This window comes from Bufo bufo, chromosome 6 (genome assembly GCF_905171765.1).
Source record: "Bufo bufo chromosome 6, aBufBuf1.1, whole genome shotgun sequence".
Taxonomy (NCBI): domain Eukaryota; kingdom Metazoa; phylum Chordata; class Amphibia; order Anura; family Bufonidae; genus Bufo; species Bufo bufo.
The window spans coordinates 298,295,061-298,315,190 of NC_053394.1; the positions used below are offsets into that span (position 1 = coordinate 298,295,061).

At 45.8% G+C, this 20,130-nt stretch overlaps 1 protein-coding gene across 2 annotated transcripts in view; it reads left to right on the top strand.

Annotated features, from left to right (window-relative positions):
- Nucleotides 1-2,315: 2,315 nt before the first annotated feature.
- The window catches only part of SMARCE1 (SWI/SNF related, matrix associated, actin dependent regulator of chromatin, subfamily e, member 1), a 34,703-nt gene continuing 16,888 nt past the window's right edge, over nucleotides 2,316-20,130 (top strand). The window contains exons 1-6 of one of the 2 annotated variants that reach the window (XM_040435588.1): nucleotides 2,316-2,415; nucleotides 9,786-9,827; nucleotides 12,601-12,644; nucleotides 13,555-13,659; nucleotides 14,579-14,659; nucleotides 14,824-14,955. In XM_040435588.1, the coding sequence (XP_040291522.1) occupies nucleotides 9,821-9,827; nucleotides 12,601-12,644; nucleotides 13,555-13,659; nucleotides 14,579-14,659; nucleotides 14,824-14,955 (369 nt within the window). In that variant the 5' untranslated portion in view covers nucleotides 2,316-2,415; nucleotides 9,786-9,820. The remainder of the gene's footprint in view (nucleotides 2,416-9,785; nucleotides 9,828-12,600; nucleotides 12,645-13,554; nucleotides 13,660-14,578; nucleotides 14,660-14,823; nucleotides 14,956-20,130) is intronic. The other variant, XM_040435589.1, reaches the window with a different exon arrangement.

Sequence of the window (20,130 nt, forward strand, 5' to 3'; positions counted from 1 at the left end):
GAAGATTTAACAGGAGGCGTCCACCTACACTGTTGTTTACGTGTCTCCCCGGCAACGTGATGTCATCATCACATGACCAGGGGCGGGCTATTTAAACCTGTTTGTTTGTTCTTCCACTCATACTAGCTGCTCACTTTCTGTTTGAAAAAGGCACCTGTGAGTGCCGAAACGCGCGTCACCCTAATATGAGTGACCAATAAATTCCTTACAAGCAAAGATTATTGGAATGCCGTTTTTTTTCTATCATCCTAGTGTAGATCACGAATATTCTAATCACAAATTTTTATTGTGAATTTTTTATGCAAAAGGCTACACTAATAAGCTTGTCATAAGGAGTCATAGTCTAATATTCTTGTCAGAAGACTATGAAACCAATAGATGGCGCTATTGAGTTTTGAACAGCGCCATCTATTGGTTTCAAAGTCTTCTGACAAAACTATTAGTCTACTCTTGTCATAAGACTGTGAAACCAATAGAGGGCACTGTTCATAACTCAATAGTGCCATCTATTGGTTTTCATAGCCTTATGACAGCTGAAAAACAAGGCAGATTTTGCTCATTTGCATGTCTTTCCCATATTTATGCAAATTAGTTTTTACATGACAAAACTGTATAGAAAGGTTATTGAATATTATGTTAGGACAATCTGAAAACTTTTTGTCCCCCTAATGATATTGATCTAGGTGTGCAGGTCCACCCAAGCCATCCAACAGACTCAAAACAACTTTAAGGTTTACTGGCTCTCAGTCAGATGAGAGCTGGTTTAGAATATCTTATAGTGCACAAGGCTGCCATTGTAAGGTATGCTGTCATCTGTCTCATGGATAGATTGGGCACATACCTGGGTTTTGGCATACAGCCTTTGTGTGGTTGTCTATTGTATGTCATAGATAATAGGAGTCCAAGATGCATCCAGCTATCCTCTTAATGCTGTTTCCAAACCATTTTGATGGGGTTTCCATCAATTTCAAACCTTTTTTATGAACCAGACTCCCTCTTCTCTTCCGAGCAGGGGGTGCATGGGGTTCTCCCATTGACTTCCATTGTATTAATTTGTACTCAAGCACCCGAAGTATTCAGCCGGGCTACTTCAGCCGGGCACTCGGATATGCTCGAGCCGAACAGGTATTCGGCCGAGCATGCTCGCTCAACACTAATAACAGCTTTTCTGCCTCATTAATAAATACCAAACTGTAGAGGTAATTAGCAACAGCTGCGTCTGGAGAGCACCCTTATCTCCTGTCATAAATCCATAAGGAGACAAGAAGGCCTCTTTTCAGACTGGTACATCCACGAGAAGAAATCATATTAACAGCGTCCTTACCATGACCCTCTCTCGGCCGTCTTTAAAATACATAAATATATAGCAATATGGCCTCTTATAGGTCTAATCAAATCCGCTATAATTATGATATTTAGATAAATGTTTTATACATTTATGAAAAAGCACAACAGTCCCAAGGACCAGAGTTGAGAAACCCTGCCTTTAAGGAATCAATCAAGACCTGGACACCTGCAGTTCTACTCAACAAGGTCACCATGAAAACTATTTCAGGGGAGGGGCATGACACAAAAGGGGCTTTTCAATATTGATGACCTATCCTCAGGATAAATCACTAATAGTTCGGCAGGGGTCCGACACCCAGTACCCTCACCGATCAGCTGTATGGCGAGATGGCGCACGTGCTGTCTTCCTTCTTTCTTCCTGTCCTCTGGTGGGGTCTATGGTCTTTGCCATAGACAGTGGCGGTGAACGGGAAGAGAGATGGCACGTCCGCCGTCTCCCCATGCAGCTTATCGGTGAGGGTACTGGGTGTCAGACGGCCTAGTCGATCTGATATTGATGACCTATCCTGAGGATAGGTCAACAATATTAAAAAGCCGGAGAACCCTTTTAAGCATGTCACTACAAATGTATAGAGCGTGAACGTACGTGAATTTGACGCAACCTACATTACTCCAGTGTACAGGATGGTACATGAACCAATTTACTTCAAACCCCCCCAAAAAATAAATAAAATTAAAATAGTGGTCAGATGATGCTACTCCACATGCACTCATTGGCCCAAAATCTGCCTCATTGGCCCTAAATCTCAAAAGAGGAAGCAAGCACCAGCCACTCTTTCTCATCAGCTACACATTCGTTGGAGAAGATTCGCCACACACACAAAAAAAAAAAAAAAAAAGCTCCCCCATATATAAAACAAATCTAAATGTATAATGAATGAATGAGTTCCTAACAATGTACACGCTGGTCCCCTGTGTGACTGCGCACGCCTGTATTTACTGCACACCCCGGAGCCTCTGGTGAATGTGCCGGACCCAGCGCTATTGTGTGGAAAGTGCGAGAGCGGAAGTGAAGACTCTGCCTCTTCCTGTGAGAGAGGGACAATAGACCGGAGCGGAGGCGGCGAGGTGAGTGCGGGGCGGCGGGTGACGGGAGCTCCGGGGCCGTATAGTCAGCGCCCGCTACATGACAGGTCGTGGTACAAAGAGAAGCGGCTTCCACCCGTCTGTGTGTGTATATATGTATATATAATCACTGTATGGACACAGTGCAATCTGCTGATGTGAAACTACACCTCCCATCATACCCAGGCTGATGGTAGTCTGAATACTGGGACTCCCCTGGTTGCTTTATCACCAGGACCAGCAGCCATGTTATTGGACCCCCACAGTCACCAGATTGGGGGCGCCATGAGGCAGGACGTGCAACCAGCCCATTCATTTTCTACAGGGCTGCTGGAGATCGCTGTACTCCGCTATCTCAGGTAGTCCCTTAAAGGGGTTGCCTGGATTAAGAACTGAACCCGGACATACCCCCATCGTCACCCACTCCGGCCTCCCTGACATGAGCGTTTCATGCTCCGATCTTCTCCCTTCTGCGGGCAAGGGCTGTTTGTTTCTATTTCCACACTGCTAGGTGGAGGCTTCCGCCTAGCAGTGTTGCTGGTGATGTCACCGGCACTGATGGGCGGTCTTTAGAGCTGCCCTAGATGTTTGACAGCCTAGCTTACTCTATGGAGTGCCCGGTACATCACCGGATCTCCATAAAATGCCATTGCCATGCGTGATGCCAAGGAGAGCATTGGAGCAAGAAATGCTCATATTGGGGGAGGGGGTGAAAATGGGGGTATGTCTGGGTTCAGCTCTGAACCTGGACAACCCTTTTAACCTGCCGCTCCAGTCCTATCACTGCACAGGATCTCCATACTCCTGATCGGTGGGGGTCACGTTGATTGGAACCCCACAGATCAGATGTTTATCTCCTATACCAACATGATGTGAGTTAGGCCAGGTCCACATCACCGCTGGTTTTTCTTCCCCTTCTTCTTCCGTTGGAGCAGCAGAGCAACGGACATAACGGAAGTGCTGGATGGGGCACATACCTGACTGGAATAGACTCCATTGACTACAAAGGACTCCATTCAACTCTTTATACTCCTGTTTTCGTTTTTTGTCGGACCATAAAAGTCCTGCATGCAAGACTTTTCTGTTCTTTCTTTTTAATGTGGTCAGTGATGAAGGCCCCAAATGGAGCCTCTACACAGATGTGACCTCGCCCTTAGGCCTCTTTCACTCGGCCATTGCCCTGCCGTGGCCGTATGGCGAGTCCGCAATACACGGGGCACCGGCCGTGTGCGTTCCACATCACGGACGCGGAACCATTCACTTGAATGGGTCCGCAAATCTGGAGATATGGAACGGAAGCACTATGTATTGGTTCTGTGCTTCTGTTCAGCAAAAAAAATAGAACTTGTTCTATCATTTTGCGGAACAGATGGATCGCGGACCCCATTCAAGTGACTGGGTCTGCGATCCGCATGCGGCTGGCCCACGGTCAGTGCTGGTGCATTGCAGACCGCAGCACGGGCACGGCAGGACAACGGCCGTGGGAAAGAGGCTTTACTGTAACAGCCAGGTGACAAATGTTTCTCACTGGGGAACCCTTTAAATGGGACCCAGTGCATATATATTCATAGGTCTCGTCTGGGTGTTCGGAGATTTTAATACTGATGACCTATTCTCGGGATAGATAAATGTAGACGGTATCAGCAGCATCTCACATCATCGACTTTTATTTGGACTTCAAAGCATCGATACACATGGCAACGTTTCGGCTGATACACAGCCTTTGTCAAGCCTATTCACATTGTGTTACATCCATATATTTATGGTAAAAACAAGTGCGCCACCCCCATCCAGATTCTCCGATTGCAGGCAATGGTATAGACTGACCAATGAGAATGCGTATTCACACAACCACTCTTTAGCCTAATTTACCTATATGTCTCACCTGAGTGTCCACCAATCGCCCTATAGGTCAACCCTATCAACGCACGACGTCTGTAATTGCTGTGCACCAAATACAGAGCAGAACATCAATTGCCATGTTCAGCGTTTTTTACTGCTCAGTGCGCATGTATACACAGCTGTCTAATCACTCACGTCCTCGTCTATGATCCCTGTAATGCGTCCGTGGGTCCGCCCATAGGTGTCACGTCGCTCCGTCCTCCACTGCCGACAAGCGCTCCCAACTACATCATCCTGGCGTCGACGCGCAACTAACTGACCTCACAGTGGGCGTCCACAGCGCCACCGAAGGTATCTAGGAATCTACAGAAGTCCCATGAATATAGACTGCGATCCACCACCTACACAGGGGGAGCCCCCAGTCATCCCAATCCACACTATAGAGTATAGATTATGGGATAGTGACCCCAGACTGTCCAGGCAATTGATGTCAGACTCACGAGTGCGATCAGGGCACCCTATGTATATTCCCATTTCCAGGGGCATTATCCATGTCCAAATGTCACTATATACACAACTCATCGCTTAATTCTGTGCCCCCAAAAACACATGCGGGCATCAACATCTCCTGCTCCGCCATTATCACAAGACAGAATTACCATATACAATCCTGGATGGGGAAAAGGCCCATCCAGGATTGTTGTGTGAATACGCATTCTCATTGGTCAGTCTATACCATTGCCTGTAATCTGAGAATCTGGATGGGGGTGGCGCATTCGTTTTTACCATAAATATATGGATGTAACACAATGTGAATAGGCTTGACAAAGGCTGTGTATGAGTCGAAATGTTGCCATGTGTATCGATGCTTTGAAGTCCAAATAAAAGTCGATGATGTGAGATGCTGCTGATACCGTCTACATTTATCCATATATTCCGGCCGTTGGATCCAGGGCCATTGGTGAGGCTGTTGCATCTGTCAGGATACATCAACAAGGACCGAGTGGTGCTGCTTCTACACTTTGTTTATTGCTATTCTCAGGATAGGTCATCAGTATCTGATCCGTGACGCATGACCCTCGCCAATCAGCTTGCAGTAGCGCCATGGCCATGTGACAAGTTTATCTATCACGTGGCCTAAGTGCAGCTCAGCCCCATAGAAGTGAGTGGGGCTGAGCTGCGATACCAGACACAGCCTGTGATAGGTAAGCACAGAGAAGGCTCCGATGCTCACAGGCGTGCTGGTGCAAACAGCTGATCGGCTGGGGTCCCTGGTGTCAGACCCCCACCGATCAGATACTGATGACCCATCCAGAGGATAAGTCATCAGTGTTAAAGGGGTTGTCTCATCATAGACAATGGGGACATAGCGCTGGGATATGCCCCCATTGTCTTATCGGTGCCGGTCCCGCACCTATATCTGGAACGGAGCCCCGCAAAGGTGGTGGCTGGAGGACTCCGGTCCGGCCACCACCCCATAGAAGTGAATGGCAGCGCACTGTGCATGACCGGTCACCGCCTCCATTCACTTCTAATAGCCAATATTTTCGCCAGCCCCATAGAAAATGAATGGAGGGCGGCTGCACATGCGCAGTGCGCCCTCCTTCATTTTCGGGGCTCCGTTCTCTATATAGGTGCGGGTCCCAGCGGTGGGACTCACACCTATAAGACAATGGGGGCGTATCCTAGCGATATGCCCTCATTGTCTATGATGAGACAACACCTTTAAAATATCAGAAAAACCTTTTAAAGGGGTATTCCCATCTCAGACATTGATGGCGTATTACTAAAATATGCAGATGTTAGATAAGTGCAGGTCCCAAATCCAAGACCCCCGAAGTGCATGCACAGCCACCCTCCATTCACTGCTATGGGCACTGCGCCAGACAAAAAAAATACCTAGTAGCCATTGGCTCCTGAACTGAAAAATTTAGGAGCCAAATTAAATTTTTTGTCGCCAAATCGAAACCGAATCAAAATTTTGGTATCATGACAACGCTACGCCGATCAGATCGGCGTAGGGTTGTTTCGATACCAAAATGTTGATTTGCTTTCGTCACCATAATAAAGTATTGCGATACTCGATACCGCGAAAAAAAAATAAAAAGCTGCGTGCATTTCGCATTTTATGAAACGTTCGGCCCATAATAGAACAGTCCTATCCTATTTTTTGGGGTGACAAGGTGACTAAAAAATGGCGAATGCTCACCGCATAGGAGATATTTTTTAATAATTTAATAGTTTGGACTTTTCGGACGCAGCGCTATGTTATATGTTTATTTATTTATTGTTTATATATTTTATATGTAAAATTGGGAAAGGGGGGATTTAAACTTAATATTTTTGTGGGTTTTTTTTTCTTACTATTAGCCCCCTTTGGGGCTGAAACCCTTGTCCTATTCACCCTTAGGCCCCTTTCACATGGGCGAGATTTCTGCGTAGGTGCAATGCGTGAGGTGAACGCATTGCACCCGCACTGAATCCAGACCCATTCACTTCTATGGGGCTGTGCACATGAGCGGTGATTTTCACGCATCACTTGTGCGTTGCGTGAAAATCACAGCATGCTCTATGTTGTGCGTTTTTTACGCAACGCAGGCCCCATAGAAGATAATGGGGCTGCGTGAAAATCGCAAGCAAGTGCGGATGCGGTGCGATTTTAACGCATGGTTGCTAGGATGACAGTCTATTCACTGTGTTATTTTCCCTTATAACATGGTTATAAGGGAAAATAATAGCATTCTTAATACAGAATGCTAAGTAGAAGGTCAATATAATAAATATTATATACACCCCAGTATAATAAACATTAGTGGCGCAGTGCGCCCTCCCCTAACACCCCAGTATAATAAACATTAGTGGCGCAGTGCGCCCCCAACACCCCAGTATAATAAACATTGGTGGCGCAGTGCGCCCCCCCAACACCCCAGTATAATAAACATTGGTGGCGCAGTGCGCCCCCCCAACACCCCAGTATAATAAACATTGGTGGCGCAGTGCGCCCCCCCCTAACACCCCAGTATAATAAACATTGGTGGCGCAGTGCGCCCCCCCCTAACACCCCAGTATAATAAACATTGGTGGCGCAGTGCGCCCCCCCCTAACACCCCAGTATAATAAACATTGGTGGCGCAGCGCGCCCCCCCCCCCCCTGACACCCCAGTATAATAAACATTGGTGGCGCAGTGGGCAGTGCCAATGAGGGATAAAAAATAGATTAACTCGCCTCCAATTGATCGCGTAGCTGCCGGTCTCCTGTTCTTTCTTCAGGACCTGTCAAAGGACCTGTGGTGACATCACTGTGCTCATCACATGGTACATCACCATGGTAATTGACGAGATGTGATGAGCTCAGTGACGTCACCACAGGTCCTGAAGAAAGAACAGGAGACCGGCAGCTACGCGATCAATTGGAGGAGGTGAGTTAATTTTATTTTTTAACCCTCATTGGCACTGCCCACTGCGCCACCAATGTTTATTATACTGGGGGGAGGCACACTGCGCCACCAATGTTTATTATACTGGGGTGTTGGGGGGGGGGGGACACTGCGCCACCAATGTTTATTATAATGGGGTGTTTGGGGGGGGCGCACTGCGCCACCAATGAAGATAACTGACCTGTTAATACAAATACAGGAGCCGGGAGCCGGAATCAAATAGCCGGCACCCGACCTCTATGACATGGAGCTGCGATCCGCTGCAGTTAACCCCTCAGGTGCGGCACTTGAAGGGTTAACTGCCGCTAATCGCAGTTCCCTGTCATAGAGGTCGGGTGCCGGCTATTTGATTCCGGCTCCCGCCTCCTGTATTTGTATTAAAAGGTCAGTTATCTTCATTGGTGGCGCAGTGGCTACAGCCCCTCCCCTCCCCACACAAATTTTAATTGCCAATATCGCCACTTTAAGAATTCGCAAATATTTTGAATATAGTGCTATATATTCGTATTCACAAATAGTGTTGAATATTCTAATCGCGAATATATTACATTGCTGATTTTTGCAATCAAGTAAACAACGACTGGAGATCACGAATTAGAGAATTTATGGCGAATATTTGCCCAAAAATATTGCCTATGCCGCTTATCACTATTCAGCAGCAGATTCTTGTTTGGGGGGTGGTGGTAAAGGAATAAGTCTCTGCCATTGGAGTCTGGCAGTGCCATCACCCGCTGACTGAGCCTGCATATGTACTGTATGGGAGGACTGATGGTTTGGCCAGCTTCAGATCACATCTACATGAATGTGGTGGCATCCGAGCACCAGTGCTGCTGTGTGAATTGTCTAAACCAGTGTCATGGCATTGGGAAATGTTATCCAGTGCATTAATACTCATGACCTATCCCCAGGATTAGGCCTGAGCCAATCGGGTTCGGATAGCTCTATCCGAACCCGATTTGTTTGAAACTTTGTTTACAGTACCTCCTCGTCGTGTGCTAAAATGTATGGGCTACGCCGAGGCCTTGAAAATCTTGCTGCAAATAACGCGAGACCTGCTTGGTCTTGTTTCTAAATCTCATTAACACAGCCGAGCTCGGCTTCGGATTTTGGAGTTTGGTTGTGTCCATGAATACTACGTTCCAGGCTGCGTCCCCAGAGCTGTGCTGCCATACGTGCCCCAGTGACATCGTCACCATACCGCATGCCTGGTGATGTGCCCCAGCTCCTGCCAAAGATCTTTTATAGAAAACAGCTGGTGTTTTATATTAAAAATGTTCCTGCTTTCAGGACACGGAGGTTGAGGATGCAGTAAAGGGTTATCTAGATTAGTTCGCCTGCATTCACCTATCTGTAGAATTACGGGCTAGAACGTGCTTAATTCAAGCCCACTGATAGGTGGGGGTGTTAGAGGATAGGTCAGGGATCATCTAACCTGTCACCATCACAATGCAGTGCAGTCTGCAGGCACATGTTATAGAGCAGGAGGAGCGGAGCAGATTGATATTTAGTTTTGTGGGGAAAGATTCAGTAAAACTTGTAATTTATTCATTTAAGTTCCTGCTTATTCTGGGCTTCGATGTCCAGGAGGCGGTCCTATCAGTGATTGACAGCTGTCTCTGTATACACAGTCATAGAGGGAAGGCTGTCAGTCACTGATAGGACCGCCTCCTGGACTTCAAAGCCCAGAATGAGCAGGGTTTGGCCACGGGGCGATCTTGGTTGCTGTCTTGTCCATGTATCACAATGTAGCTGTGCTAACATAGAAATTAATGGGTTTGCAGCATGGTTCACACGTGTGCAGTGATTCTGCCTTACGTCTGAGTTCCTCTACAACTCCATTCTTTTCTGTGCCAGCAGAGCTACACTGCGGTACATGGGCATGACGTGTAGCCAAACCCTATGTGAATAAATTGCAAGTTTTTCAGATTTTTCCCATAAATGTATCTTATCAGTCTGCTCAGCTCCTCCTGCCATATAACATGCTGTCTGCAGATCGCACTGCATTTCATGCCGACAGGTTCCCTTTTACAGCATAAGGTATTTGTGTAGTGGGGTTTAATAGTTGTTAATCATTTTTCTTTTTTTTTTTTTAAGGTTCATTGTTGGGATCTGAGAAGTGATCGGCAAACATGTCAAGTAAGTGATTTTGTTATAGATTTCATGATGTTCGTTAAAATGTGGTATGTTTGCTATTATTAGATTCCCTGTGTCGGCTTTTCAAAAACCTTTGCAGACAAAAATATTAGCGGGCAGAACCATGTGTGAATATTGGCGGTACACATAAGATAGCTGTTTACTGCATACAGTTTATTACATGGGACAAAGGAAGAAGAACCTGGCAGCACATATCTCCCCACAGAACAATAGATCAGGCGTGGTGGAATTAGGGCTGCAGCTATCGAGTATTCTAACGATTAATCGAGTGCTCTAATAACAAAAAACGAATTAATTAAAACGTTTTTCTTTATAAAAGCTCATCTGCCCCCCAGTGGCACCATCTCCCCTTCCTAGCCATGTTCCCAGCGCCAGTACTTACCTTTCCTGTAGGGCTGCCGCTCCACAGCTCCTGACGTCACACAGCGTTACGTGCGCTATGACCTGACAATGTGTCAGGATACAGTGCAGCACGGTGCATCGAGGATTTTTTTGTGACGAATTACTCTATTCAATCGAGTAATCATTTCAGCCCCAGGTGGAATCAAACATGACCGCTCTTTGTGTTCAGTGAAATCCACCATTATGAACAGTTCTGGTGGATCCTACAAAAATGAATAGGATGTTCCGACACTAATGTTATAGATACATTGAGGAAATCCAGGGAAAACAGGGAATTCTCTCTCTTTCTCTGAAGGTCCCCTGATTTATTGTAATTCCCCTGAGAAATGTGCAGATGGTATGATATTATAGCCTGGGATGGCTAACCCCCGATACTCCAGCTGTGGTAAAACTACAACTCCCAAGATGTACACTTGGTTGACTGTTCTAGGGTTGCACTGGGTATCGAAGTATCGTTGCTTTTAGACGCGGATCGATACCGGGTTTTACTATTTTCCGATACTAGGCCGCGCAGCCTGGTATCTGTTAGAGAACATGGCGCACGCCACTCTCAGTGCGCGCCATGTTCTCCTCAGCAGCACAGTGGAGGAGGCGACAGTCCCTTCCCACTGTGACACGGCTGCCAATGAGAAGAGAGGGGAGGCGCTGTGGCAACTACGCCACCAATGAACATAATCTGTTAATACAAATGTAGGATGCGGGTGCCGACGGTATCGCATACTCTGCACCCGTCCTCTGACAGGTGCTGAACCGCGTCAATTAACGGGAATTACAGCACCCGCATCCCACATTTGTATTAACTGGTTAATCATCTTCATTGAATGGGGCAGTGTGCCCCCCTCCCCCCCAGTATTATAGTCATTGGTGGCAGCTTCCAATCGGAGCCCCAGCAGTGAAATTGCGGTGCTCCGATCGATTACCATGGCAGCCAGGACGCTACTGAAGCCCTGGCTGCCATGGTAATCTCCCTGCTGCTGTGTGTACTATGCACAGGGCAGCAGGGACAGTGTGAAGTCCTAGTCACCCTAATAGAGCTCTATCAGGGTGAATAGGACGAGGGATGAAAAGATCCCAGGTTCTAGCCCCTAAAAAGGAAAAATTGTTACTAAATAAAAGTTAAAAATTTTTTTATTAATTTTTAAAACACCAACATATTAAAAGTTGAAACAACCCCCTTTCCTAATTTCAAATGTAACTATATAAACAATAAAAAATAATTACATATTGCCATGTCCGAAAAAGTCCAAACTATTAAAATATGTCCTATGTGGTAAATGCTGTTTACAGAAAAAATGGCAAATTGCGTGTTTTTTCTTTCACCTTGTCCCACCAAAATAATAGGATAGGACTGTTCTGTCACGGGCCGGACGTTCCATAAAATGCAGAAAGCATGCGGCTTTTTTGTTTTATAATTTTTTTCGCATGGTATCGAGCATCGCAATACTTTTTCATGGTATTGAAATCGAATTAAATTTTGGTATCATGACAACCCTAGACTGTTCTCAGAACTCCATAGAAATGAATGTAGCATGCTGGGAGTCGTAGTTTCACCACAGCTGGAGTGCCGGAGGTTAGCCATCACTTTTATAGACGGTGCAGTAGCTGAAAACCAATCCAAAGGTTTCACCCACAGATCATATACTCAGTTATATGACTGGGTTCACACATTGCAGGCACGATGTGGTATGCCACAGGGCTTTCCGAAATCATGCCAAAACGTGGCAACGATCTGTGAACCCAGCCTTTGTCTTCCATTTATTTATAAATCAGACCAGCCAGCCGAATGTAAGGTTCTGTTCACATTTGTGCCAGCGGCTGTTTCTGGAGCATCTGTTGCAGATTTGTTAGCCGCTGTGGACCACGTTGTCACTCGGTGAGGTTCGTTGGGCAGTGTCGGTATCCCTCCATTCAAAATGGAGGCCAGAAAGCAGCCGTTTACAGCCTAAGTTCGTACAGTGCGTCTTGTGTCGATCTGGTGATAATAGCTTTTTACAGTTATAACACAAAGCACCATCCCTTACTGATCCTGCTCAATGTGTCCACGGTCACAGAAGTATTCCACTGTGGCTAAGGCAGGTCGCAGCCATTGATGTGATGTGACACTGATGGATTTTTGGTTTCATATCGCACACGACTGTGCCATCGTAAACCACAAGCAGTTTGCACGCGGCTTCTCTGCATTCAGCCAAATCTCAGCTCTAAAATAGTTGGATGAACACAAGTTTCTGATGACTTGGGGCGATTCGTCTGAGACTTGCAGTCGCACAATACATACCCTGTGTAGCCCTAGCCTTATCCTCTGGCGCTTGTTTTTACCTGCTGCCAATTTACCACCATGTGTTCTTTTCCACAGAGCGCCCGTCATATGCTCCGCCGCCGGCCCCGGCACCCGCAACAGTAAGTAAATCCGTTCTGTTATTTCCCATACAGCTCATATTATACGTCAGTACCATACTATAGAGAGGCCTTATTGTTGGACCTGCAGTAGACCTGATGCACTCGCACCTTTCTGGCCTCATACAGCACTCTCGTGAGAAACCAGAGTTAGAAATTAACGCCAAAACCCAGAAAATGGATGTGCACTAATTTTAATCACATTTCTGTGTGTTAAAATTAGTTTTTTTGTTTTATTTTCCATTGTTTTTTGTGTTTGGGCATCCCTTCCCTCTGATTGCTCAGCTTTGTATATGAAGTGACTCCCCTTGCCTGCTTTATCCATATGACTACATATTGTTTGTCTGTCAGGTGAGGCGGTCATCGTGTACGTTTGTGGCACCCGTGTGCTTACTGCTTCCCTGCGTTGCCTGCGGGTACATTGGTAGTGTCTAATCTTCCCCGTCGTCACTATGATACCGATCACAATTTATACATTCAGCTTCCCACGTCCAGATCTCACAAGCACTGTGCAGGCATTGTGCCGTATGGTATCAGTGTCCGCATCACTACTGTAGTCGGGTTTAACCTGGTGACGGGTTGCCCTCCCTTCCTATGGCCCATTGGCATGTGGCCAACTTTTGGCTCAAGTAAATAAGTAGTATACTGTGAGCAGCACCATTTTTAAAAGTTTCCCATTTTTTTATGAGAGCCATTCAGTAATCGTGCTTCCTTTTATAGTGAGTGGGATGCACCACTGTCTTCCCACATCCGATGGTACATGCGTTTCACAGCTTCGACACGCCATATGCAAATCATTTTCATTTTGTGACTTTTTATTTTTTCTTTTCTTTCTTTTTGTTTTCTATACTTTTATTTTCTTTCGTTTGAGCTCATTTCTCATTCGTGTTTTTGTCTCATTTGTTTCCATCAGCAATTGCCCAGCACACCAGGGTTTGTGGGATACAATCCATACAGTCATCTTGCCTACAACAACTACAGGCTGGGAGGGAACCCAGGCAGCAACAGCAGGGTAACGGTAGGAGATTGTAATTATGTGTGACCGGAGGCCTTGCAGCGCAGTCGGATGTTGGGCTTGCGTTTCTCTCCTGAAGCAGGGTTAACAGTGCAGTCTGCTGAAGGCACTGACTGGTTAACCAGCATGGGACGAGAGGCATGGATGCCACTATGTGTAAGTGGGACTCCGATAAGTATTCCGACTGCTGACCCAAAGAACACAGATTGTGTTAATAATCCTCTGCGGTAAGGCTTCTGCTTGTAGAATGACCCTATCTGCAACATAAGAGACGAGTGTCTTAAAACCCATAGACATAAAGAGGACATATGCAGGTCATACAGAGGGGTTCCTCACTTGGAACTATCCCTTATGAGCCAAAATGCAGAACTAGTCAGTAAGGACCTGGCCATCCATTCCTCGCCCCAGTGACAACTACTGACCTAGTTAGAGAAGCTGGTCCTGCGGACTCCTCTGATTGCAGAACAGTACTTTTCTTTTGTCTTGGTACAATACCTGCAACCTGAATGTTTGCTACAGTTGCATGGTCTAGTCAGTCCTCTATACAAGAATACTGTCCCAGGATAAAACCCTGATTCCTTGTAATTGGGGGAGGTGTTAAATATAGAAGAAGCTTCGATTTGACTTTCATCTTACTTTTTTTATTGGAAATCCCCCGTGGCTTGTCTTCTGCCACAGATCCAGTAATAGAGTATTCTTGAGCTATAAGAATATTGCAATGAATCTTATCACATCACAGCCTCCTCTCTTATGTTGCCCAGTGTCACCAATATTGTTTAGTAGGGAAGACCTGACACCTTTATTGCTGACATCAGTGTAAATTCTGGTATTAAGTGGTGTTTGTGACATGCATGCTTTAGTAAGTCGCGGGAAATACTCTACAAAGCCCTAAGCTTGATTTTATGTGATTTTTCTCTTTCAGGCTTCATCAGGGATTACTATCCCAAAGCCCCCAAAACCTCCAGATAAGCCACTGATGCCGTACATGAGATACAGCAGGAAGGTGAGTGATGGATCTGTCTCCATGTCAGTAGCTTCCCCAAACGCCCTGTTTATTCCCATAGAAAAAATGTAGGATAAACATTGTACCTAGAAAAACCTGTAGACATCTACATAATAAAAGAAAAAAAACAACAACTCTCCACCACCCTTAATGTCTCTGAATAGGTCTGGGACCAAGTGAAGGCTTCCAACCCTGACCTTAAGTTGTGGGAGATTGGCAAGATCATTGGTGGGATGTGGCGTGACCTAACCGATGAGGAGAAGCAAGAGTACTTGAACGAATATGAAGCTGAAAAGGTACGAGGAATTAGTGTTTAAAAAAATATCCCTTAAAAGAAAACCTCACATTAGAGCCTCGGGTGCCACTGAAGGCTTCAGCTGCTGTTTCTTCTGAGGTGTGAGGGTTGTCTTGGCTGTTCACTGGGTCCCAGGCTGGATAATGTAAGGTGGGATTGACTACTTTTATAATTAGGTTTAGATAGCAGTAGCATTTGGCGTCACCTGCTAGATATGTATTTACATCTGTGACGCTTACATATTCTCCATCTCCGTCCCCCATATAAAATATAAGAGTTAGGAGACTTCTTTAGGCATTATAATGCTCCTCCTTGGCCTTGTAGACATAGTGGTTTTTCAGCTGGAGCTTGGATAAATAGTGACTCAAGAGTAAAAGTTCATCAATGTATATGATTTAAGGGGTAACCAATTGTCTCCAGAGCGGAAGCACAAGGCTCCATACACTGTGCAGTCTCCTGTTTATTGAAGCTCATCTCCCATTCACTTGAATAGGAAATGAGCTGCAGTATGCTGGCATTGCCACTATGCAGTATACAGAGCTCTCTGCCTCCAGCCCCATATGCTGTACAGTTTCTGGCACCACAGCAGCCCGAAAAGGCTGATGGGTGGGACTGCTGTTGTCGGACCCCCACTGATCTGATATTGATGACCTATCTGGAAAATAGGTCATCGATATTTGTACCACTTTAAATATAGTCAGCAGTACTTGTAAATGTCACTTGTCCAACATTTACAATATCTTAGGGCACTTTCACACTAGCGTTTTTGTTTTCCGGCACGGAGTTCCGTCCTAGGGGCTCAATACCGGAAAAAAACTGATCAGTTTTATCCTAATGCATTTTGAATGGAGAGTAATCCATTCAGGATGCATCAGTTCAGTCCCTCTTACGTTTTTTGGACTGAGAAAATACCGCAGCAACTTGCCGGTATTAATTTACATTGAAATGTATTAGTGCTGGATCTGGCATTAAGTGTTACGGCAATACGGATCCGACTTTCCGGTCTGCAAATGCGCAGACCTTTAAAAATGCAAACAAAATTAATACCAGATCTGCCTGCCGGAATCCTCTGCCGCAAGTGTGAAAGTACCCTAAATGGACTTGTTGGAAAAAATAAATAAAAAAATACCACACCAGAAAGTTGTTGGATTAGAATGATAATTTCTATGTGTGAATGTAATGCTGATATATGTAAGTGATTACAGTCTTAGAGCGAAAGGCTACAATTATTGCAGAATATTCGTGCCCTGTTGTGCCGTCTGTAGCCTGGATACAAGATGAGATACGGTTGGACATGGAGACATACAGGTTCAGTATGGTATCCTGCGGCACGTTTGCCCACCGATGTAGGTCCTGCACACTTGTAGGTTGCTGAAGCTGGCGTCCCCGCTGGTCCCATAACTGCTTGACTGGTGATAAATCTGGTGACTAAGCAGGACATGGAAGCCTTGGTGTTGGGCAGAGATATTCCTGGGAATCCCTTGCTGTGTGTGGGCGAGCATTGTCTTGCTGAAAAATGCCAGTTGGAAACCCTGCCTTGAGGGGAACACATGTGTCCGCAGGATGTCCAGCACATATCGCTGAGCTGTTAGTGTCCCTGGTATCACTACTAGGGCTGACCGACTGTCATATGCAATGGCTCCCTAGATCATCACTCAACAGTTGGGGCAGTGTGTCACGCCATAGCAAAGGTAGGATTGGAGCGCTCACCACAGGGCCTCCTTACTCGAACCTGACGGTTGTCAAATCTAAAGAGACTTAGCGTTTGTTGCTAAAGACAATACACTCCAGTCTCTAGCACTCCAGGTTTCTCGTTCCACTGCAAGCAAAGGCGATGGTGGCTAGATATCATTAGCAGGGAATGTAATTGGCACGAAGACATACATTTCCATCTGCTGAGTGCCTGGAAATAGTCCGAGTAGAGGCAGTGGTGTGTAATGAAGGCACCATCTATGTCTGGATGGTGGACAATGAAACTGTGGGAGCTGCTCATGCATGTCAGCGGATTAAATGATCCAGGAGCCTGTTCACCATGTGCGGGCCCTCATGTAATCACTGCTCCCAACAACTCCCTAACAGCAAAGTCAGAACGGCCTAGATGGTGGCCGTTTGTTGAAACGACTGTCCTGCTTCTCTCAGTCCAATGACGCACCCCCCTCTGTCTTCAACTGGGCAAAATGTTTTCTAGTGTGTCGTAGAGGCATGTCTAGCGGTTAATGATCTCTCACCAAGAGGTACACGACCCAAAAGTAGCCTCTGAGAGTCTTTTTATAGGACAGCTTGCAAAGCACATCTGTGGCAAGACAGAGTCAGGCAATGCCTATAACCATTTACATACAGTACTGTGTAAAAGTTTTAGGCAGGTATGGAAAAACAAGGGATAGTTCCTTTACGATAACTGCTTGCTTGTCGGTGTGGTTAAAGAGCAGCTCTTACATGCAAGGGTCACCTCCACTGTATGGAGACGAGCAATGGCTTCTGCCATCGCTGGCTTATACAGATTCGTTGTTTCTAGACAGCAGGTAACTGAGCACACAGCACAGTCTACTGCCCAGAAATGGGTCATTTTACCTGAACAGGCCTGTTGTCAGGAACGCATGCACCTTTCTGATAATCAGCCGGACAATTGTGCGATATAAATCCACCTTAACAATGCTTTTTTTTTTTTTTTTTTTTTTTAACTCGTTTTATTGAAGTTTAACAAGTAAGGCATATGTTACATCAGGACAAAGCAGGGGTAAATCCCATGCAGGGGATACATTGACATCATAATATAACTCAAGAATCTTGCATCAGGTCTAAAGAGGAATCTTTTCTCGATCAGACATAAGGAAACAGCGGGGGTATTGAGGCATTAATCTAGAGCCCGAAATCCACACATTATCATACAGCAGGCATATGGACGATATCGGCCACCGAATCCATACATGCATTGTGCAATGTCAAAGGAGATGAGCACCACTCTCCCCATACCTTGTGAAACTTTTGTGGACATTTTCTGTGAATATATACAATTTTTTTTCCATACTCACAGCGTGATTGACCAATGATTTCCATTGACCTAGTGTGGGTGCTCTATCAGCCATCCACCTCAGAGCAATGGCTTTTCTAGCAAAGAATAAAGTCTCACTCAAGAATACCCTGTAGTGATGCCCCCAAACCTCTTCATCTAATATCCCCAGAACACAAATTTTTGGGCATAACGGCACTGCAGTGGGAACCATAGTTGTCAGCACCTCTATTACTGCATTCCAGAAGCCTTTTAAGTATGTGCAATCCCACATGAGGTGCCAGAAGTCAGCACCATCCTGCGAGCACCTATGGCATCTATTGTGTGATATCCTGCCCATTTTGTGTAGTCTAGTGGGCATTAGATAACTTCTGTGCAGAATAAACAGCTGAATCAGCCTGTTATTAATTGATGGAGAGACCCTTGTTGGAGCCATCAGGGCTTCATTCCAGTCATCAGCCGTTAGAGAAGGTATTGAGTTCCTCCACCTTCCCTCAACAACAAGAGGGTTCATCAGCATTCGGTTGTTGAGCAGATGCGTATAAAGCACAGAGATAATACCTCTCGGACCCTGTGATCTTAGAACACCTATTAGGGGGTATTTTTGAAATTTTCCTGCCCTGAATTGAACTGTTAACGCGTGCCTCAGTTGCAGATACCTAAAGAAAAAGTTGCGAGGTAGTTCAAATTTCTCCTGCATCTGCAAAAAAGAGCATAGAGTGCCCCCAACATATAGGTCTCTCAGGGTAAGGACCCCGTGGGCCTTCCAGAGATTCACTCCCTCCAATTCTTTCAGATGGCCAAACATAGGGTTATCTCATATCGGTATATCATCCAAGAGATCCTTAAATGATTGCATCTTGGCAGCACTCCATACCTGGTGGGCCAATTTGTGTATAGGGAGCAAGCGCATAGGAACAGAACGTGATCCTTCCAGCGCTGGCCACAGAGAAGACATGCTTAAATATTCCTTGAGATAATATTCCACATTTGGCAATTCTGACGTTAGAATCCAGGGGGTTAAGAATTTCAGCTGACCAGCTAAATAGTATAGGAAGAAATCAGGCAGGGCAGCACCACCCTCTAGCTTGGATCTCTGCAGAACATTAAGGGAAAGTTTCCGTCTAGACTCCCCCCCCCCCCCCCCCCCCCCCCAAATGAAATTAGCTACCAGTAAATGGATGCGACCAAAGAATCCCTGTGATACCGGTGTGCATGCATGCGCTAGGAGGTATAGCCCTTTGGGTAAGAGGATCATTTTGACCAGATTTAATCTCCCCATGGTTGATAACGGTAGGGTCTTCCATATTCTGAATTTATCGATGAACAGGGGTTCCAGGGGTGCTATATTTAATGAATACGCCAATTGTGGGTCCCTGGTGATCAAAATTCCCAGATACTTGAAGTGGTCTACAACCGGCAAGTTACAGTATTGCGAGGGCCACGAATGTGTCTATAGGGGCATAATTGCTGATTTCATTCAATTTATGTGCAAACCCGAGTATTCCCCGAACCTTTCTATTATATCAATCGCTCTGGGGAGCGTAGTGTCAGGTTCATCCATAAAAAGGAGATCATCCGCGTATAATCCAACTTTATCTGTTCTGTCTCCCATGCACACCCCTTTAAAGACCTGGTCCTGCCTGATTCTTAGGGCAAGATGTTCTATCGCTATGGCGAACAAGAGCGGCGACAGGGGGCATCCTTGCCTAGTGCCTCTATGAAGTTTGAAGGACTCTGAGAGCAACCCGTTCACCAGTATATTAGCTTTGGGAATTTGGTATAGTATCTCCACCCACTTGACGAACTTAGGGCCAAATCCAAAACTCTGCAGCACTTCTATTAAGTACACCCACTCCACTGAGTCAAAAGCTTTGGCTGTGTCCAGCGAGGCCAGGGCCCAGTGCTTATCCCCTGCCACACCTATCTGCGCGATGGCCTGCGCTCTCCTAATGTTATCAGACATCGACCTAACCGGTATAAATCCTGACTGATCTTTATGCACTATAGTGGTGATTACCTTGTTTAATCTAGTAGCCAGTAGTCTTGTGAGTATTTTATCATCTAGGTTCAGGAGCGACACCGGTCTATAAGACCCACACTCCAAAGGGTCTTTGTCTGGCTTCAGGATCACCACTATAGTAGCATCATACATAGATTCTGGTA